Source organism: Periophthalmus magnuspinnatus, chromosome 9, assembly GCF_009829125.3.
Source record: "Periophthalmus magnuspinnatus isolate fPerMag1 chromosome 9, fPerMag1.2.pri, whole genome shotgun sequence".
NCBI lineage: Eukaryota > Metazoa > Chordata > Actinopteri > Gobiiformes > Gobiidae > Periophthalmus > Periophthalmus magnuspinnatus.
The window spans coordinates 497,681-521,111 of NC_047134.1; the positions used below are offsets into that span (position 1 = coordinate 497,681).

The window sequence follows — 23,431 nt, forward strand, 5'->3', positions numbered from 1 at the left end:
CCCTACAGGGCGTAGGGCCTATTGCTTCCGCAACGATGAGTGCGAAGCACTCATCGTTGCTGACTGTCTTCACGAAGTTGCGCGCGAAGCGCGCAACTTCGTGGCAGCACCGCGACCTTGCACAGACTCCTGTGTCCTAGCAACCCATGCCGTAGGCATGGGACATGCATATTTGTTGTTGCTAGCATGTCAGCGTCAACATCGAGTCAATGGGCGAAGCCCATTGACTCGATGTTGACGCTGACATGCGTCAACAGAAGTGAATAGCAGGAGTCGTCCCCCCCTGCACAGACTCCTGTATCCCAGCAACCCATGCCGTAGGCATGGGACATACATATTTGTTCTTGCTAGCATGTCAGCGTCAACATTGAGTTTTCCCAAATGTTACCAAATTTGACAAAAAATTCCATTGGGTCATCCCAATCAATAAAGTCAATCAGACCTATGTTGTCTTTTGCACCGTGTTGCCATGGCGATGCGCCAAACTGCCAATGTTATCCTAATGGGAAACCTCCCAATTTTTCCCATTCATGGGAAAAATATTAGTTTCATGGAATAATGTGAAATTTGACACCATGACTCTTCATGTCATCCTGATCAAAAAAGTCAATCAGACCCAAGTCATATTTTTCACTGGGTTGCCATGGCGATGCGCGAAAGCGCCCATGTTATCCTAATGGAAAAATTTCCAAATTTTCGTACATTTCAAAGTCTTATAACGACTTATTACCGTCAACGACGGACATAAAATTTTGCACAGTGATTCTTCAGGTCGTCCCCGTCAAAAAAGTCCAGGGGGCCAAGTTTGTATTTTGCACGGTGTTGCCATGGCGATGCCTGGAAAACCCATGTTTTTGCATTTTGTGCATCAGCACTTCCGATGTGTTTTGACTTGTTTGGTGACAAGTGCAGCCCAAAGCCGCAATAAAAAAGGGACAAGTGGCGCGTTAGCGCCACCCACAGGGAGTGCCGGGTCGGTCGAGTGCGAAGCACGGCCCGCGAGGGCCGTTCGATGCCGCTTGCGGCTTTAATTTTTTTTTTTTTTATTTCTTCCTGTTCTGCTCTTTGAGCAGTAATTTGACCCCCTGAACATATTCAAAAACTCACCAAATTTTGCCCAAAATTCAGGTCTGCCGAAAAATGTATTTTTTTATGTGGTGCATCATTGGGCATAAAAAAATGGCGCGACAGCGCCCCCTGCAAAAGTCAAAATACATTGCGTCAATGGGAGACGTCGCGACGTCAAGTTTGGCGTAGAGCCACGAAATTCGGTACACGCATTCTTCAAGTGATGCCAAACAAAAAAGATTATTATGGCCACGCCCCCTGACGCACCGGAAGTCGGCCATCTTGGATTGAAATTTCCAAAATGCCGAGTCAGCGTTTTCGCTGACCTCGCATTTTCGTCAACTCCTCTGAAGGCGCTTCACCTGCAGGGCTGAAATTCACTGTGCATCATCTAGACAAGTGGGGCATCTAAAGTTATCCAATTTATGATGTTCCCTTTTACGGTTTCCGTGCGGCGAAGCCGCAAATTTCCATCGGAAATTTTGCAATTTTCAAAAGACAAAATTTGCTCCCGTTTGCGCATGCAAAGTCCGATTTGGCTCAAATTCGAATCAGTTGTAAAACTTTCCAGCCTAATTCTAATGTTTGTGAAAGAAATCAATTTGGCGCGACAGCGCCCCCTACAGAATAACAAAGAAATTTGTATGGAAGGCTGAAAATTTAGTTTCTCCAAATGTTACCAAATTTGACACAAAATTCCATTGGGTCATCCCAATCAATAAAGTCAATCAGACCCATGCTTTTTCTTGCACCGTGTTGCCATGGCGATGCGTCAAACTGCCAATGTTATCCTAATGGGAATCTTCACAATTTTTCCCATTCATGGGAAAAATATTAGTTTCTTGGATTAATGTCAAATTTGGCACCATGACTCTTCATGTCATCCTGATCAAAAAAGTCAACCAGACCCAAGTCATATTTTTTACTGGGTTTCCATGGCGATGCGCGAAAGCGCACATGTTATCCTAATGGGAAAATTTCCAAATTTTCGTAGATTTCAAAGTCTTATAACGACCTATTGCCGTCAACGACGAACATTAAACTTGGCACAGTGATTCTGCAGGTCGTCCCCGACAAAAAAGTCTAGGGGGCCAAGTTTGTATTTTGCACGGTGGTACCATGGCGATGCCTGGAAAAACCATGTTTTTGCATGTTGTGCATCAGCACTTCACATGTGTTTTGACTTGTTTGGTGAGAAGTGCAGCCCAAAGCCCCAATAAAAAAGGGACAAGTGGCGCGTTAGCGCCACCCACAGGGAGTGCGGGGCCGGCCTAGTGCGAAGCACGGCCCGCGAGGGCCGTTCGATGCCGCTTGCGGCTTTAATTTTTATTTCTTATTTGTCTTAGGACTTTGCACCAGCGCTAAATAGAGTGAACCGTGACACAGGAAGTAGTTTCACGACCTTAAACTAGATTTACGATTAAACTAAACATTTACACTACTGCTACAAATAAAAATGATCACTGTCCTGGTCTTATAAATGATTAATACATAAAGGAAAACGAAATATGAAATGGGCAAAAGAAAACGAGCCTTACAAGGTCTTACAAAACGCAACAGCTACTACTATTGGTCAAAAAGTGAACTGCAACAGATGTAATCAACCGTTAGAGTTGATTTAATTTCACTTTGGAAACAGCATTTGTTTGTAAAATAAGATATAAAAATAAAGTGGGTTGGATCATTACATAAACGTTGCGCCTCCTCCAGGTCTCTCCCATCATCATAAACACAGTGATCACCATCCAGTCTGCGCTGACCCCGACCCCAGAGACCCCCGAGGAGCAGGACAGCCCCGTGCCCGTCGACCTGTGGGAGCGCCGCAGCTGGAGGGACCTCAAACTCTGGTTCCTGGAGGAAGAACGCGACGACGACCAACAACAGCAAGCTCCACTCATCCCGTCTGGAGAGTCTCTGCAGGTAATACCCCACACGACCCACGGGGGAGTATACAGGTAATACCACATACGACCCATGGGGGGAGTCTACAGGTAATACCGCACACGACCCACGGTGGGAGTATACAGGTAATACCCCACACGTCCCACGGGGGGAGTCTACAGGTAATACCCCACACAACCCACGGGGGAGTCTACAGGTAATACCCCACACGTCCCACGGGGGGCAGTCTACAGGTAATACCCCACACGTCCCACGGGGGGCAGTCTACAGGTAATACCCCACACGTCCCACGGGGGGCAGTCTACAGGTAATACCCCACACGACCCACGGGGGGAGTCTACAGGTAATACCCCACACGACCCACGGGGGGAGTGAGACAGTGGTGTCTTTAATATTCAGACTAAAATGATTTTTAGTTTTAATAGACCAGACGAAAATCTTTTTTTAAATTTTCTGATAAATTGTCATTGCTTCAGAGGAAGGTCTGGTTTGTGGCTCTAGGACTGAAAAATGTCTCCTCCCCGTCACTTTTAAGAGCAGTACTTTTTGTCCTGGTTTTAGTTGACAAAGTTGTTTGTGTTTTTAGTTATAAGTTTAATTTTTAGTCAGCATTGAGTCCTGATAAATATACAAACTGTAGTAACTGTATTGTCCTCATCTTTCCTCCAGATGAGCATTAAGTCGATCTGTCTGACGCTGGAGGCCGGCGTGGGACACAGGACGGTGCCCATGCTCCTCGCCAAGTCCTCTTTCCACGGAGACGTCACCAACTGGTCCACCCTCATCAACCTCCACAGCGCCCTCAATCTGGAGGTGTGTGTACTGCCTTTGTGATTACGAAAAACCATGAAATACAATCCACAGTCGAACGTGTTTCTCTTGTAGGTTCACTATTATAATGAGATGTTGGGAGTGTGGGAGCCTCTGGTGGAGCCGTTAGAAGACGAGAAGAAAGACGGATTTAAGCCCTGGACCCTGGAGCTCAAGGTGTGTTTAAACTGACACAAATCACTCAAGCATCCACAGATGATTTAAAGCTCCAACATGCAACGTCTTAGCAAAAAATATTTAACTTTTTTTTTATCGCATTGAAACACATGTTCTTACTGTGAGATCGCTTGCATTTCCACAAACGTGACTCTTTGGCCTGGCTGTAATATTCCACAGTAGGACATAAAACGTTTTCTATTTCTGTTGAATCGAGCAGCTGATGTGCCGCCTCTAGAAAGTTGCACAGTGTTGTTTTAGAATCCAGACAGAATGTGACTCTGCCCAGGCCAGTTTGTTCTTCACGTCTTTCCTGGTAAAACAAAGATGAAAATAACTGCATAGATGACGTTCATTAATGTTTTTGCTCCCCCAGGAGGTGAAATATCAAAGACAAACGTTCTGAGTTGGCTGAAACTAAAATGTCTCTTCTTTGTTTCCAGATGAAGAAGAAGCCGGCAAAGCACTCGGGGATTTCAGACGAGGTGGATTATATCGTCCCTGATTATAAAACCGTCATCGTGATCAGCAGCAAAGACCAACTCAACATCACTCTGTCAAAGTGTGGACTGGCCATGCTCAGCAACCTGGGCACGGTAAGAGCTGTCCTACTGCCTCCTACTGTCTCCTACTGTCTCCTACTGTCTCCTACTGTCTCCTACTGTCTCCTACTGTCTCATACTGTCTCATACTGTCTCCTACTGTCTCCTACTGTCTCCTACTGCCTCCTACTGTCTCCTACTGCCTCCTACTGCCTCATACTGCCTCCTACTGCCTCCTACTGTCTCCTACTGTCTCCTACTGTCTCCTACTGCCTCCTACTGCCTCCTACTGCCTCCTACTGCCTCCTACTGTCTCATACTGTCTCCTACTGTCCCATACTGTCTCATACTGGGACAGTATGAGACAGTATGAGGCAGTATAACGTGTCGTCTTTACCGTGTCGTCTTTACCGTGTCGTCTTTACCGTGTCGTCTTTACCGTGTCGTCTTTACCGTGTCGTCTTTACCGTGTCGTCTTTACCGTGTCGTCTTTAACGTGTCGTCTTTAACGTGTCGTCTTAAACGTGTCGTCTTAAACGTGTCGTCTTAAACGTGTCGTCTTTACCGTGTCGTCTTTACCGTGTCGTCTTTAACGTGTCGTCTTTAACGTGTCGTCTTAAACGTGTCGTCTTAAACGTGTCGTCTTTAACGTGTCGTCTTTAACGTGTCGTCTTTAACGTGTCGTCTTTAACGTGTCGTCTTTAACGTGTCGTCTTTAACGTGTCGTCTTTACCGTGTCGTCTTTAACGTGTCGTCTTAACATAAACATTTGTGATGTTTTGTGTTGAAGGCGTTCGCGGAGGCGGCTAAGCAGACGGCCGAGTGCTTTCAGAAGGACGAGGCGCCGTTCGTGGTGAAGAATCGTCTGGGGCTCCCTGTGTCCGTGCGCTACAGTGAGATGTTCTGTCCCATCGGCCTGGAGACCCCCAACCGCACCGTGGAACTGCAGGACGGGGGCGCTCTAGGCATGGACTACTCTGTGACCACCGACTCTGACCAGTTCACCGCCATGATCTCTCTGAGCAGGAAGGACTACTACATACAGCCCAGTGAGTACTACGATACACACGGCCCAGTGAGTACTACGATACACACGGCCCAGTGAGTACTACGATACATACAGCCCAGTGAGTACTACGATACACACGGCCCAGTGAGTACTACGATACATACAGCCCAGTGAGTACTACGATACATACAGCCCAGTGAGTACTACGATACACACGGCCCAGTGAGTACTACGATACATACAGCCCAGTGAGTACTACGATACACACGGCCCAGTGAGTACTACGATACATACAGCCCAGTGAGTACTATACTACATACGGCCCAGTGAGTACTATACTACATACGGCCCAGTGAGTACTACGATACACACGGCCCAGTGAGTACTACGATACATACAGCCCAGTGAGTACTATACTACATACGGCCCAGTGAGTACTATACTACATACGGCCCAGTGAGTACTACGATACATACAGCCCAGTGAGTACTACGATACATACAGCCCAGTGAGTACTATACTACATACGGCCCAGTGAGTACTATACTACATACGGCCCAGTGAGTACTATACTACATACAGCCCAGTGAGTACTATACTACATACGGCCCAGTGAGTACTATACTACATACAGCCCAGTGAGTACTACGATACATACAGCCCAGTGAGTACTATACTACATACGGCCCAGTGAGTACTATACTACATACAGCCCAGTGAGTACTATACTACATACAGCCCAGTGAGTACTATACTACATACGGCCCAGTGAGTACTACGATACATACGGCCCAGTGAGTACTACGATACATACAGCCCAGTGAGTACTATACTACATACGGCCCAGTGAGTACTATACTACATACGGCCCAGTGAGTACTATACTACATACAGCCCAGTGAGTACTATACTACATACGGCCCAGTGAGTACTACGATACATACGGCCCAGTGAGTACCACGATACATACAGCCCAGTGAGTACTACGATACACACGACCCAGTGAGTACTACGATACACACGGCCCAGTGAGTACCACGATACATACAGCCCAGTGAGTACTACGATACACACGGCCCAGTGAGTACTATACTACATACAGCCCAATGAGTACTACGATACACACGGCCCAGTGAGTACGACTATACACGGCCCAGTGAGTACTATACTACATACAGCCCAATGAGTACTACGATACACACGGCCCAGTGAGTACGACTATACACGGCCCAGTGAGTACTACGATACATACAGCCCAGTGAGTACTACGATACATACAGCCCAGTGAGTACTACGATACATACAGCCCAGTGAGTACTACGATACATACAGCCCAGTGAGTACTACGATACACACGGCCCAGTGAGTACTATACTACATACAGCCCAGTGAGTACTACGATACATACAGCCCAGTGAGTACCACGATACATACAGCCCAGTGAGTACCACGATACATACGGCCCAGTGAGTACTACGATACACACGGCCCAGTGAGTACCACGATACATACAGCCCAGTGAGTACTACGATACACACGACCCAGTGAGTACTACGATACACACGGCCCAGTGAGTACCACGATACATACAGCCCAGTGAGTACTACGATACACACGGCCCAGTGAGTACTATACTACATACAGCCCAATGAGTACTACGATACACACGGCCCAGTGAGTACTATACTACATACAGCCCAATGAGTACTACGATACACACGGCCCAGTGAGTACTATACTACATACAGCCCAGTGAGTACTATACTACATACAGCCCAGTGAGTACTATACTACATACAGCCCAGTGAGTACTATACTACATACAGCCCAGTGAGTACTATACTACATACAGCCCAGTGAGTACTATACTACATACAGCCCAGTGAGTACTACGATACACACGGCCCAGTGAGTACCACGATACACACGGCCCAGTGAGTACTACGATACACACAGCCCAGTGAGTACTACGATACACACGGCCCAGTGAGTACTATACTACATACAGCCCAGTGAGTACTATACTACATACAGCCCAGTGAGTACTACGATACACACGGCCCAGTGAGTACCACGATACACACGGCCCAGTGAGTACCACGATACATACAGCCCAGTGAGTACTACGATACACACGGCCCAGTGAGTACTATACTACATACAGCCCAATGAGTACTACGATACACACGGCCCAGTGAGTACTATACTACATACAGCCCAGTGAGTACTACGATACATACAGCCCAGTGAGTACCACGATACATACAGCCCAGTGAGTACTACGATACATACAGCCCAGTGAGTACTATACTACATACAGCCCAGTGAGTACTATACTACATACAGCCCAGTGAGTACTATACTACATACAGCCCAGTGAGTACTATACTACATACAGCCCAGTGAGTACTATACTACATACAGCCCAGTGAGTACTACGATACACACGGCCCAGTGAGTACCACGATACACACGGCCCAGTGTGTACTACGATACACACAGCCCAGTGAGTACTACGATACACACGGCCCAGTGAGTACTATACTACATACAGCCCAGTGAGTACTATACTACATACAGCCCAGTGAGTACTATACTACATACAGCCCAGTGAGTACTATACTACATACAGCCCAGTGAGTACCACGATACATACAGCCCAGTGAGTACTATACTACATACAGCCCAGTGAGTATTATACTACATACAGCCCAGTGAGTACTACGATACACACGGCCCAGTGAGTACTACGATACATACGGCCCAGTGAGTACTACGATACACACGGCCCAGTGAGTACTACGATACATACGGCCCAGTGAGTACTACGATACATACGGCCCAGTGAGTACTACGATACATACGGCCCAGCGAGTACCACGATATATTCAGCTCAAATTGTCAAACAGTTGATTTATTAAATGATAATTTAATAAATACTTTAATGATGTCAGACTGTCCTATAGAGGGCGCTGGTATCACTATTTCTCTAAACAGAAAACCCATAAATGAACCTGATGATAAAAGTGATTTTGACAATGGTGTTGTAAACGTGTGTTTCCGTGTGTGCAGCTCCAGTGGGCCACACCTCCACCAGTGTCATCCCTCTGATCAAAGTGGGCCGGGGCATGTACAGTGTGGTCCACAGAGACTCAGGAGTCACACGCTTCCTCGTCTGTCAGATCTACTCTGTGGAGGGCAGCAAGTACGTCAAGATCCGATCACCTTTCCAGGTAAATCCACCGATGAGATACACTGATCATATACACTGCACAGAAGCATCCAGACCTGTTCAAACCTTTCAGTCTAAACTGTTTTATTCTTGTTTAACTCTTCTTCACCTTCTGTTGTCTGCAGATCATAAATCACTTCTCGATCCCATTCAAAGTTTTTGAAGGAACGACGTTTCTCGGGACAGCGCTCCCCACAGAGGAGTTCTGTGTGCCCTTGGACTCATATCGGTAATTATACAATTTAAGACTTTTTGAAGTCTATATGCCACATTTTATAACCTTATTTGAACTCTTCCTGATTTTTTTACAAAAGTGTCTGTCGTCCTCTTGTGGCAGCAGTGGGGAGTGACGCCTGGTGAAATGGCTAACATCATATTAACAATAAGCTCATTTTAAGCTCTTAAAATCCAGTTTTTTGTGCTCTCGAGCAAAAGAAATGGGTTCATTCAGCATGAAATATTTAAACTTTAGGATTTAAGTGTCAGAGCAGATTTTTAAAAAGATATTACTCAAAAATGTACAAAACAAAGCCTACAAAAAAAGCCTTGACCTAATAAAAATAATGATGAATTTTGGCTTTTAAAAAATGTTCCTTATTCTTAAATGTGGGCTGTGCTGCCTCCCTCAGGTCAGAGTTGAGTCTGCAGCCTGTGACAGGGGCGGAGGAGGTGGAGGAGGAGGCGGAGTTCTGCTGCTCCGAGGGCTTCAGTTATGAGGACCTGAGTAACCAGGCTCCAGAGCAGAGGATCCAGCAGACGTGTCAGCACCGCACCATCCAGAGCCGGGTGCTGACGGTGAACATGGTCCCTCAGAAGGACACCGTGTCCTGCACTTACACCGGAGGAGCCGGGGAGAACTTCGACGTGCCCTTTGTCCTCCACCTGTGGCCCTCCATCCTGCTGAGGAACCTGCTGCCCTACCCCATCACGTACAGACTCAAGGTGGGCCCTGCTGCACGTACCTCTGTGCACACCTCCAAAAGGTTTAACACTATTTACTTATGTCCCGTGTGTTTGAACAGGACGATGAAGAGGCGCCCCCTGCTGCCTCCCTGGAGCCAGGACACTCGGCTCAGCTCCACACGGCCGTCATCAACCGGTCCAGTCTGGACCTGTGCCTCATCAACTACCTGGCCCAGGACTGGGCCTCAGAGTACAGGTGAGACCAGAGCGTTTTCACACGGGACAGACACTTTAGTCCTGTACCTCAGGGACTGCACATAGAAACAGCAGTTTATCTGTGTGTGTTACAGTTTATCTGTGTGTGTTACAGTTTATCTGTGTGTGTTACAGTTTATCTGTGTGTGTTACACAGTTTATCTGTGTTACAGTTTATCTGTGTGTTACACAGTTTATCTGTGTGTGTGTGTTACAGTTTATCTGTGTTACAGTTTATCTGTGTGTGTTACAGTTTATTTGTGTTACAGTTTATCTGTGTGTGTTACAGTTTATCTGTGTGTTACACAGTTTATCTGTGTGTGTGTGTTACAGTTTATCTGTGTTACAGTTTATCTGTGTGTGTTAGTTTATTTGTGTTACAGTTTATCTGTGTGTGTTACAGTTTATTTTTGTGTTACAGTTTATCTGTGTGTGTTACAGTTTATCTGTGTGTTACAGTTTATCTGTGTGTGTTACACAGTTTATTTGTGTGTCACAGTTTATCTGTGTGTGTTACACAGTTTATTTGTGTGTCACAGTTTATCTGTGTGTGTTACAGTTTATCTGTGTGTTACAGTTTATCTGTGTGTGTTACACAGTTTATCTGTGTGTGTTACAGTTTATTTGTGTGTCACAGTTTATCTGTGTGTGTTACACAGTTTATTTGTGTGTCACAGTTTATCTGTCTCTATGGTCTGTATGTTTTTCCCTTCATATAAAATCTGAAATGTCTCAAGGGAAGATTTTAGTGAATCACGACAGTTTTCTGCAGTAATTATGACAATTATGGTTATTGAAAATACTGTCCTTATATTTTATGACCAGGTAAATAAACATTTGGAAAACATAATTTTTACTGCATGACCTAAAGGATTAACATTTATAACCTGATCATTTATATTGAGTTTATTTGTGTTGTGTGTGAAATCCCTCAGTCGTTCAGCAGATTCTCGTGTGTATGTAAACATCCTCTCACTCACACTGCATCATTCATACAGAGCCAAGGCAGGTCAAGTGTCTTGCCCAAGGACACAATGGTCAGTGCAGGGATTAAACCTCTAAACAATACGATGCTCATGAATCCTTCCATCCTGACATTTCCTGGTGTTTGTGTGTCCGTTGCAGCCTCTGTAGTGACCAGGAGGAGATCACGTTCGTGGTGTTTAAGTCTCTGCGTGAGGAGGAGGACGTGAGCGACGGAGCGGAGATGAAGAGGGCGGAGCTCGACATCGCGGTGCACGTGAGCTACGACCTGGGCCAGACCGTGGTGGCTATTCACTCCCCCTACTGGATGATCAACAAAACGGGCCGCCTGCTGCAGTACAAGGCCGACGACATCCACCGCAAACACCCCATGGACTACGACATGCCCCTGCTCTTCTCCTTCAAACCACGATACTTCTTCAGGAACAACAAGGTCCATTTAGGAACATTTAAAACACACAATATCATTTACAAACACACTCAAAGGAAGGATCTGTGCAGTGGAAGCACAACTTAAAGAGGCAGTACGTAACTTTCTGGAGGTGGTACTTTACCTGCATGTTTCCATGGAAATACAGAGTTAAAACCATATTTCAGAACATTCTCCATGGAGTTTTCTGCTGTACTGCGCAAGATTACATCCAAAAAAACACAGACAGACATTCCTCCAGGCCAAATAAGAGTCAGGTTTGTGGAGATGCGAGTCTGCTCACAGTGAGGACACAGGGTTTGACATTTTTCAGTGAAATAAATATAACCATAAGGAGAAAACATGCTTTTATTTAGAAAAAGTTGTCACAAAATGGTAAAGGCTGTGGTGGTATTTTAGTCAATTGTATCTTCAATTTTATCAGTATAAAAATATATTTATGTTCATGTGTTTCAGAATCATGCAAATCAGGACCATTGCCATGACTATTATCAATTTAAAACTAAATATTTTATCTTTTAAATGAGGAAAATACTTAAAATTTGCATAAAACTGAAACAGCACAGACGTTTACACAGACACAGATCCAGCTGCAGTGTGGAGCTTTTCCCATCATAGAAATGGAAACGAGCACACTCATTTTTTTTGCATAATTTTCTAGAAACATTCAGAAGATGGAGAGAATCAGACGCCGTTTATCGACCCTGTTTGTGATTGTTGTGAGTTACATTATTAAAGGCACATTTTCACTTTGACATTTCCAGGTGCGTCTGATGATCTCGGACAGTGAACTCTCCGACGACTTTTCTCTGGACACGGTCGGGAGCCACGGGGAGGTCAAGTGCAAAGGCCGATACAAGGACTACCTGGTACGACTCTACTTTAGATTATACTACATACTAGAAAATACTGCGGGTATGTGCTGGAAAGAGACAAGAGAAACCAGCTACTCCATCAAAAAACTGTGAATATAAACTGAAACTGCTCTAAAAGTATCGACACTGTTAGAAAATCATAAAATGGACGTTTATCATGAAGAGAGTTCTTATTAAAGCTCTAAACATGTTCATAATCCTGAAATACAGTTACACAAAACGCTGAGTAAGTCAAATTAGTGACAAAATACCCCACCCAGCGTTTCTCAAACTGCGGCACGCGACCTCCTGCAGGTGCTACTGAAACAACTCTTCAGTTTGTGCTTTTGTCTCATTTCATCCACTTTTTTTCTCCTGTTACAGTCCTGGTTTAGATCTGGTGATACTTGGAAAGCCAAATCTTTTCTTTAGTGGTTCTTGGTTCTTCTTCTACATATATTAGCTTCTCACACTACTAGAGCTAGCCAGGATGCTAACAGGTGTGAAACCACTCATTAGGGGCTTGAATGACTATGGTAAGTAAACAATAGGGTCTTAAGTTTCAGTTTAGCTCCTCTTTTCTGACAGATATAAGGCAGTGAGGGAGGGATTACACAGATATTCAGTTAAAATGTGATATTGCGATGTTTTAAATCTACAGAGTGACTTTGTGTACTCTCTGTAACGCTGTTGAGTCGTGTGCGCTGACAGGTCGGAGTGAAGATCGACGCCACCAGTTTCAGCCTGACCCGGATCGTGACCTTCGTGCCCTTTTACACTCTGATGAACAGGACCAAGCACAGCGTGTTCATCTGTGAGGAGGAGCTGGACAACTGGACCGAAGCTCAGCCCGGACAGGTCAGAACCAGAACCACACCGTCAGCTGCACAACTATACACAACTCTACTCACAACTCCACCCACGACTCCACCCACGACTCACGACGGGTGTACGTTTGGACAGGTCCGGGCCAGGCCTGTCACGGAAACAAATCTGGAAACACCACATATTGTTCAAGAAAATATACACGATAAACAATATGTATTTACACACTGAATACAATATTTACATTAAACCTTTAATGACTCAAAGAAATGATTTATTCAACCCTCTGCAGCTCTTATCACAGTACAGAAAATAATAAAACTTGTACACATATAAAGTACTCACGATAAATATTGACCCCTAAATAATAGTTCCATTTAACATGCACTAAACGATAGAGTAAATACTTTATAAAGTCATTATCGTGACAGGCCCAGTCCGAACCAGCGCCACACTGGAACTACAGAACTACACCACAATGTTCATGGGATTCAGGCAAAAGGTTCTTTCCTGAACTGAAGGATTTTGTGATGAACTTTCCTCATTCACAGATATATTTTCATTTGGTTTGATTTGAATTGGTTTATTGCTATAACAACACAGGACCGTGACGTCCCAAATGCTTCAAATCAGGAGGAATCTCATCTCTTACGCCTGGAACACATGAAAACAAGAGGACTTCATAAGTGTCTGACATTTTGTTACGAGGCAGGACTAGTGTTACATCACCCAAAGCCCTGAACTTAACCAGGTGAACTGCACCAAAGTCTAACCCTCATCTTAAAGGTCTTGTGGCAACACTGACTGTGAGCGTTAATTCATGTTCTAATGCTGTTCCTCCTCAAAAACAGACCTGGAGTTGTGTTTCATTCACACAACATAGAGCAGAAAATAGTGTAATGTGGGCCCTTTAAATGTCGTAATGTGGGCCCTTTAAATGTCGTAATGTGGGCCCTTTAAATGTTGTAATGTGGGCCCTTTAAATGTTGTACTGTGGGCTCTTTAACCTGATAATCTATAAGTCAACAATAGAACACTCAGCTCTGCTCTCGTAACAAAGACATTTCTGAAGTCCCTGAACACCACAGTGTACACATGTGAACGCTAATGCTACAGCTAGCACAGGTCAGACAGAGCACTACACGCTCTGCAGAAACTGTGCGTACTACCAAGGCCGTACTACCAAGGTCGTATTACTGAAGCTGTACTACCAAGGCTGTACTACCAAGGTCGTATTACTGAGGCTGTACTACCAAGGCTGTACTACCGAGGCTGTACTACCGAGGCTGTACTACCAAGGTCGTACTATCGAGGTCATACTACCGAGGCTGTACTACCGAGGTCATACTACCAAGGCTGTACTACCGAGGCTGTACTACCAAGGCTGTACTACCGAGGCTGTACTACCAAGGTCGTACTATCGAGGTCATACTACCGAGGCTGTACTACCAAGGCTGTACTACCAAGGCTGCCACTGGGACTCGGGCTTCTTCAAAATCAACTTAGAGTTGTTGTAGTTGTTTCTCTTGTGATTCACCTGCTCACACTTCGTGCACGTTCGTCTTTATTCTCCTACAGTTGAGGCCAAACCTCACACATTTCCTGTGCTGCTCAGTTGCACACACTGCTCTGCACTTACTCTGGTGTCCAGTTTGATTTTCTTAATCTCTGATACTCGTGTGATTCACCTGCATCGCTTTTTGCTTCATTTTGACACAAATGTAAAAAAAAGTCTGCTCACCACTGCCCCCTGCAGCTGTGCACCAGAGGAGCCGACAGCACGGTCTCTGTCGTCATGGCGTTTATAGTGACGTGTCGTAAAGAGCTGAGTGTGACTCTAGCCCGCCCCCTGCTGCACGGCCCCGCTCTCGGCTCGTTCTCGGCCCGCTCTCGACCTGCTCTCAGCCTACTCATGCTTCGATCGCGGCCCGCTCTCGCTCCGCTTTCGGCCCGCTCCGCTCTCAGCCCGCTCTCGCTCCGCTTTCGGCCCGCTCTCGCTTCCCTCTCGGCCCGCTCTCGCTTCCCTCTCGGCCCGCTCTCGCTCTGCACTCGGCCCGCTCTCGCTCTGCACTCGCCCCGCTCTCGCTCCGCTCTCGCCCCACTCTCGCTCCGCTCTCGGGCCACTCTCGCTCCGCTCTCGGCCCACTCTCGCTCCGCTCTCGGCCCACTCTCGCTCCGCTCTCGGGCCACTCTCGCTCCGCTCTCGGCCCACTCTCGCTCCGCTCTCGGCCCACTCTCGCTCCGCTCTCGGCCCACTCTCGCTCCGCTCTCGGGCCACTCTCGCTCCGCTCTCGGGCCACTCTCGGCCCACTCACTCCATTCTCGCTCTGTTCTCGGCCCACTCGTTACGTTCTCGCTACGTTCTCGGCCCTCTCTTGCTCTGCTCTTGGCCCGCTTTCGGCCCGCTCGCTCCGCTCTTGGGCCACTCTCTCAGCCCTCTCTCACTCCGCTCTCGGCCCTCTCTTGCTCCGCTCTCGGCCCGCTTTCGGCTCACTTGCTCCGCTCTTGGGCCACGCTCAGCTCACTCCACTCTCGGCCCACTCGCTACGTTCTCGATCAACTCTCAGCTCTCGTCCCGCTCTCGTCCCGCTCTCGTCCCGCTCTCGTCCCGCTCTCGGCCCGCTCTCGGCCCGCTCTCCGCCCGCTCTCGGCCCGCTCTCCGCCCGCTCTCGGCCCGCTCTCCGCCCGCTCTCGGCCCGCTCTCCGCTCTCGGCTCTCGGCTCTCGTCCCGCTCTCGGCTCTCGTCCCGCTCTCGTCCCTCGTCCCGCTCTTGTCCCTCATCCTGCTCTCGGCTCTCGTCCCTCGTCCCGCTCTCGGCTCTCGTCCCGCTCTCGGCTCTCGTCCTGCTCTCGGCTCTCGTCCCGCTCTCGGCTCTCGTCCCGCTCTCAGCTCTCGGCTCTCGTCCTGCTCTCGGCTCTGGGCCGCACATAGGTCATTAAAGTTGTTCTGTGCTGTTTTTCGTTAGGTTGAGGGTTGTGTCTGCCTAAAGTGTCCCTCCTCCAGCCGCTCTGAGGCAGAGAGCTCACAGCCCCAAGAGGAGCCCACACACATATGCATAGGGTCTGAGCAGGTGGTGATGATACGGATAGGCCTGTCACAATAAGTACTTTGTCCACTTAACGTTCAGTATCGTGTTCTACATGTGTCTTTATGGTGGAATGTTCAGCAGTTACCACGGAGACACAATACGCACATTAGCAAAAAAATAATAATAATATTGCCTGAAAACTCAAGAAAATATACAAAGTGGATTTAAACGTCACATTTTCAGGAGCCTTCAGTCCGAGCTCATAGTCCTGTTTAAGAGTTTGATTTTCAACTAAATGTAGAGAGTGATTCACTGAAAAACTGTTGGCTAATGCTAATGCTAATGCTAGCTAGCCTGTGTTTAAGAAGGACTTGTTAAATGAGCTCATCTGTTGTAGTTTCTGTTAAATCAGTCCTTTCTGGTCAGATTGTGTTAAAAAAAAGGAGCTTGGATTAAAGTTTACGTTGAGTATGAGAGCTTCAGACAGAGTAGTACCTCCAGTTAGCATCACACCCTCAGGGAGCTGCAAAGTGTCAGTATCATAGCTGTATATTTTAGGTTTTTTATGTAATACGATAGACAGTCACTTTGGAGACATATTATTTATTCATTCTGCTGTTTATTTGTTGTGGCTCATGTTTGTAATGATCCAGTTTTATCGTTTATCGTTATGTTCTTCTGTAGCAACATCGTGTTTCAAAATGTGTTATCGTGACAGGCCTAGACACAGAGCAGTTTAAATCGTAGTTGTGTCTGTGTTTGTGTAAATGTGATGTTGTTTCTTCAGTCTGCAGTTCCTTTTTGGCCTGAAAACGACACAAAGAGGCTGAAGATTAAAGTAGAGGGTTTGTCTCCACCTCAGATCATCGACTTCACCCGACCTGAGAACTGCCTCCTGTTGCACCTCGACAACTCTGTGAGCACGCAGTTTTATATTTTATTATGTTTACTTCATTAAAGGCCCATATTACACTGTTTAAAGGGCCCATATTACACTGTTTAAAGGGCCCATATTACACTGTTTAAAGGGCCCATATTACACTGTTTAAAGGCCCATATTACACTGTTTAAAGGGCCCATATTACACTGTTTAAAGGGCCCATATTACACTGTTTAAAGGCCCATATTACACTGTTTAAAGGCCCCATATTACACTGTTTAAAGGCCCCATATTACACTGTTTAAAGGCCCCATATTACACTGTTTAAAGGCCCATATTACACTGTTTAAAGGCCCATATTACACTGTTTAAAGGGCCCATATTACACTGTTTAAAGGCCCATATTACACTGTTTAAAGGCCCATATTACACTGTTTAAAGGCCCATATTACACTGTTTAAAGGCCCCGTATTACACTGTTTAAAGGGCCCATATTACACTGTTTATAGGGCCCATATTACACTGTTTAAAGGCCCATATTACACTGTTTAAAGGGCCATATTACACTGTTTAAAGGGCCCATATTACACTGTTTAAAGGCCCATATTACACTGTTTAAAGGCCCATATTACACTGTTTAAAGGCCCATATTACACTGTTTAAAGGCCCATATTACACTGTTTAAAGGCCCATATTACACTGTTTAAAGGCCCATATTACACTGTTTAAAGGCCCATATTACACTGTTTAAAGGCCCATATTACACAGTTTAAAGGGCCCATATTACACTGTTTAAAGGGCCCATATTACACTGTTTAAAGGGCCCATATTACACTGTTTAAAGGCCCATATTACACTGTTTAAAGGGCCCATATTACACTGTTTAAAGGGCCCATATTACACTGTTTAAAGGCCCATATTACACTGTTTAAAGGCCCATATTACACTGTTTAAAGGCCCATATTACACTGTTTAAAGGCCCCATATTACACTGTTTAAAGGCCCATATTACACTGTTTAAAGGCCCATATTACACTGTTTAAAGGCCCATATTACACTGTTTAAAGGCCCATATTACACTGTTTAAAGGGCCCATATTACACTGTTTAAAGGGCCCATATTACACTGTTTAAAGGGCCCATATTACACTGTTTAAAGGGCCCATATTACACTGTTTAAAGGGCCCATATTACACTGTTTAAAGGGCCCATATTACACTGTTTAAAGGGCCCATATTACACTGTTTAAAGGCCCATATTACACTGTTTAAAGGCCCATATTACACTGTTTAAAGGGCCCATATTACACTGTTTAAAGGGCCCATATTACACTGTTTAAGGGGCCCATATTACACTGTTTAAGGGGCCAATATTACACTGTTTAAAGGGCCCATATTACACTGTTTAAAGGCCCATATTACACTGTTTAAAGGGCCCATATTACACTGTTTAAAGGGCCCATATTACACTGTTTAAAGGCCCATATTACACTATTTAAAGGCCCATATTACACTGTTTAAAGGCCCATATTACACTGTTTAAAGGGCCCATATTACACTGTTTAAAGGGCCCATATTACACTGTTTAAAGGGCCCATATTACACTGTTTAAAGGGCCCATATTACACTGTTTAAAGGGCCCATATTACACTGTTTAAAGGCCCATATTACACTGTTTAAAGGCCCATATTACACTGTTTAAAGGGCCCATATTACACTGTTTAAAGGGCCCATATTACACTGTTTAAAGGGCCCATATTACACTGTTTAAAGGGCCCATATTACACTGTTTAAAGGGCCCATATTACACTGTTTAAAGGCCCATATTACACTGTTTAAAGGCCCATATTACACTGTTTAAAGGCCCATATTACACTGTTTAAAGGCCCATATTACACTGTTTAAAGGGCCCATATTACACTGTTTAAAGGCCCATATTACACTGTTTAAAGGCCCATATTACACTGTTTAAAGGGCCCATATTACACTGTTTAAAGGGCCCATATTACACTGTTTAAAGGGCCCATATTACACTGTTTAAAGGGCCCATATTAGACTGTTTAAAGGCCCATATCACACTGTTTAAAGGCCCATATTACACTGTTTAAAAGGCCCATATTACACTGTTTAAAGGGCCCATATTACACTGTTTAAAGGGCCCATATTACACCGTTTAAAGGCCCATATTACACCGTTTAAAGGGCCCATATTACACTGTTTAAAGGGCCCATATTACACCGTTTAAAGGGCCATATTACACCGTTTAAAGGGCCCATATTACACTGTTTAAAGGCCCATATTACACTGTTTATAGGGCCCATATTACACCGTTTAAAGGGCCCATATTACACCGTTTAAAGGGCCATATTACACTGTTTAAAGGGCCCATATTACACTGTGTAAAGGGCCCATATTACACTGTTTAAAGGGCCCATATTACACTGTTTAAAGGCCCATATTACACCGTTTAAAGGGCCCATATTACACTGTTTAAAGGGCCCATATTACACCGTTTAAAGGGCCATATTACACCGTTTAAAGGGCCCATATTACACTGTTTAAAGGCCCATATTACACTGTTTATAGGGCCCATATTACACCGTTTAAAGGGCCCATATTACACTGTTTAAAGGCCCATATTACACTGTTTAAAGGGCCCATATTACACTGTTTAAAGGGCCCATATTACACTGTTTAAAGGCCCATATTACACTGTTTAAAGGCCCATATTACACTGTTTAAAGGCCCCATATTACACTGTTTAAAGGCCCATATTACACTGTTTAAAGGCCCATATTACACTGTTTAAAGGGCCCATATTACACTGTTTAAAGGCCCATATTACACTGTTTAAAGGCCCATATTACACTGTTTAAAGGCCCATATTACACTGTTTAAAGGGCCCATATTACACTGTTTAAAGGCCCATATTACACTGTTTAAAGGCCCATATTACACTGTTTAAAGGCCCATATTACACTGTTTAAAGGCCCATATTACACTGTTTAAAGGCCCATATTACACTGTTTAAAGGCCCCATATTACACTGTTTAAAGGCCCATATTACACTGTTTAAAGGCCCATATTACACTGTTTAAAGGCCCATATTACACTGTTTAAAGGCCCCATATTACACTGTTTAAAGGGCCCATATTACACTGTTTAAAGGCCCATATTACACTGTTTAAAGGCCCATATTACACTGTTTAAAGGCCCCATATTACACTGTTTAAAGGCCCATATTACACTGTTTAAAGGCCCATATTACACTGTTTAAAGGCCCATATTACACTGTTTAAAGGGCCCATATTACACTGTTTAAAGGCCCATATTACACTGTTTAAAGGCCCATATTACACTGTTTAAAGGCCCATATTACACTGTTTAAAGGGCCCATATTACACTGTTTAAAGGGCCCATATTACACTGTTTAAAGGCCCATATTACACTGTTTAAAGGGCCCATATTACACTGTTTAAAGGGCCCATATTACACTGTTTAAAGGCCCATATTACACTGTTTAAAGGCCCATATTACACTGTTTAAAGGCCCATATTACACTGTTTAAAGGCCCATATTACACTGTTTAAAGGCCCATATTACACTGTTTAAAGGCCCCATATTACACTGTTTAAAGGCCCATATTACACTGTTTAAAGGCCCATATTACACTGATTGGTTGTTTTTCTGCAGATGGGCGGGATCATCGTGGACGTGAACCTATCAGAACACTCAGCCACGATCCGCTTCTCTGAGTACCACGAAGGAGCCGCTCCCTTCCTCATCATCAACCACACCAAGGATCAAACTCTGTTTTTCAACCAGAGGTGAGACGCTCCTGCTGAGAAACACACGCAGCACGGTGGCACAGAGGTTAGTGCTCACGCCCCACAGCGAGAGGGTCACGGGCCTGATTCACCCGGACTGTGGAGTGTGAAGCTTCTGTCTGTGCTGCCAAACACAACCTGGAGAAATGACTCATAATATAATGAATAGATCAAATTAAATGTATCTGTGGAGAGAGTGAACGATGTGAAGAAGAAGAGGAGAAGCTGAGGAGGTTGGATGGAGGAGCAGTATAAGACGATGGATTTCAGATGTTTACATATGTTTTTTTAGTAACAGTGAAATACAGCTTTTAGAATCTAACCGTGCTGCTCTGAGAATGACGTTTGCATTTGTTAAAAGTCATTTTTTTCACCAAACTGTCTCTTGTGAGGTTTAAACCACGTTAGGACCTTGTCTCCTCCTTAAAACAGACCTGGAGCTGTGTTTTTTATTCACACAGTGCGTAATCTTGTTTGTTTGTCTACATCTCAAAATGCTCTGTTCCTCCTTGTGATCTCATGAAGTGGTAGTTTTTCAAGTTCAACAGCTCCTTTTACCTTTAGATTATGAGACTTTGGCAGTTCCAGGGATGAAATGATCCAAGATTCAAGGTGGAACAGAGTGTTTTTAGTTTGAGAGAATAACTCGGCCTAAATCTGCAGGGTTTGTGTGTTAAATGGTGAAACAAAACACGTCTCCAGGTCTGTGTGTGACGAGGAAACGACATTTAGAACAGATCAGAACATAATGTAGTGTAGGGTCTTTAACATCCCAAAGTTTTGTCCAAATATGCTCCGCCCTCAGTGTTTATCTGTGACAAAACGACTCATTTTGATTGTGTGACTTTTGACCATATATCACCATATTTTGATTATAGTTCCTTGTTTTATATACCGTAAATTTCGGACTATAAGCCGCGACTTTTTCCCCACGCTTTGAACCCTGCGGCCTATACAGCAGTGCGGCTTATTTATAGAATTTTACTGGGTAACGGCCACCGGGGGGCGCTCTCTAGCTGTAAACGTAAAAGTGAGACAGACGTGGGGAAAGATTCTGCTCTGAAGAATTCACTAGTTTTGATTTTGAATGGTCATTTTGCGCATCATGGAAAACATGCGAAGAAATGGATATGATGCAGTTTTTAAGATAAAGAAGGAAATAGAGCCACTGCACGTGAGCTCGGCATCAATGAATCCAACTCGGTCAATGTAAAAAGACGACAAAAGCTTTCAGAGGAAATAAAAGCAGATTTTCCGTGTTGGTGCAGCTTTATTTTCTAAACCTGCAGGTGTGTTCATCCCGTGTTGATGCCAATTTTCAGGCACAGTTTAAAAAAAAGCATGTCCGTGTATCGTCTTTCTGTGTAAATTTCTCACATTACAATATAAAAACCTGCGACTTATATTCAGGCGCGCCCTATAGTCCCAAATTTACGGTAGTTTTAAATCCTTGATATTGACCTCTTTGCTCTCGTGTGATTACATACCGTTACATTTTGAGTTGGCACTGAATGGACTAACAGTAATGTGTCTGTTTGTGGCGCTGGTGCAGTGCTAAGCGTGAGCCACAGTGGGTCGCCGATGAGCTCCTCGACCTGCCCGACCTGCCCGACCTGCCCTTCTCTGACAGGGACAGGTACAACACGGACCAGGAGGACCCAGGACACCACTCTGCACTCAGACTGTAGTGAAAGACGTCACTCTACACGTGATACAGCCTGAATAATGACTGGACATACACAAATCAACCACAAGTTTATGGAGAAAAGTATTTGGATTCTAATTAAAGGGCCGGTACCTGATCCAAACCACCTTTTAGCCCCGCCCACTTAGTCGTTTCTGCTGCTGTGATATCGCACCATGACACAGAAACAGCCATCTGTCATCATCCACTGTAAAAGTTAAACTGGACAAAACATTTAAGTGTGAAGACGTTTGTCTGCCCGTCCAAGTCTCTTCTTCAGTTCTGGTCAGATTACTACTGTCTGAAGGGAGGAGCTAACATCCTGGCTCGCTCTATAGTTCTCTTTGTTTCTTTTGTTTGTTTTGGGTCTGAGGATGGAGTTATAGATGGAGGAGAGATGATTCACTGCAATTTATATTTGTAAAGCCCAAAATCACAACAGCAGACTCTTAGGGCTGAACATGAGAATTAATTTTACCAAAAGACTGTTAGAAAATCAGCAATGAAACAGACAAATTAATCAAAAGAAAACAAGCAAATGGAGAGGTGTCCCAGAACATGATGTCTCAGGCCTCATTCCTCTTTAAGGATGGTCAGATCTGAACTTCACTATGTTCTTAGTGTCTTTGAGATGTAGATGAACAGCAGACTGTGGTCCTGAGCTGCTCTCTCTCGTGTTGGTTCATTCTCTTATGTAGATGTACATCAGACTGTGGTCCTGAGCTGCTCTCTCTCATGTTGGTACATTCTGTTATGTAGATGAACATCAGACTGTGGTCCTGAGCTGCTCTCTCTCTCTCTGTTCATTCTCTTATGTAGATGAACATCAGACTGTGGTCCTGAGCTGCTCTCTCTCTCTCTGTTCATTCTCTTATGTAGATGCACATCAGACTGTGGTCCTGAGCTGCTCTCTCTCTCTCTCTCTCTCTCTCTCTGTTCATTCTCTTATGTAGATGCACATCAGACTGTGGTCCTGAGCTGCTCTCTCTCTCTCTGTTCATTCTCTTATGTAGATGAACATCA

General features: G+C 44.8%; 1 protein-coding gene across 4 annotated transcripts in view; it reads left to right on the top strand.

The window, feature by feature from the left end:
* Window positions 1–23,431, top strand: part of vps13a (vacuolar protein sorting 13 homolog A) — an 89,858-nt gene that overhangs the window by 41,842 nt on the left and 24,585 nt on the right. The window contains exons 41-56 of one of the 4 annotated variants that reach the window (XM_055223978.1): window positions 2,779–2,988; window positions 3,640–3,783; window positions 3,856–3,957; window positions 4,401–4,553; window positions 5,290–5,548; window positions 8,581–8,741; window positions 8,866–8,969; window positions 9,370–9,682; window positions 9,763–9,899; window positions 11,024–11,315; window positions 12,077–12,181; window positions 12,878–13,024; window positions 15,957–16,061; window positions 16,807–16,935; window positions 20,591–20,724; window positions 22,277–22,360. In XM_055223978.1, the coding sequence (XP_055079953.1) occupies window positions 2,779–2,988; window positions 3,640–3,783; window positions 3,856–3,957; window positions 4,401–4,553; window positions 5,290–5,548; window positions 8,581–8,741; window positions 8,866–8,969; window positions 9,370–9,682; window positions 9,763–9,899; window positions 11,024–11,315; window positions 12,077–12,181; window positions 12,878–13,024; window positions 15,957–16,061; window positions 16,807–16,935; window positions 20,591–20,724; window positions 22,277–22,360 (2,579 nt within the window). The remainder of the gene's footprint in view (window positions 1–2,778; window positions 2,989–3,639; window positions 3,784–3,855; window positions 3,958–4,400; window positions 4,554–5,289; window positions 5,549–8,580; window positions 8,742–8,865; window positions 8,970–9,369; window positions 9,683–9,762; window positions 9,900–11,023; window positions 11,316–12,076; window positions 12,182–12,877; window positions 13,025–15,956; window positions 16,062–16,806; window positions 16,936–20,590; window positions 20,725–22,276; window positions 22,361–23,431) is intronic. The other 3 variants (XM_055223979.1, XM_055223980.1, XM_033971914.2) reach the window with 3 other exon arrangements.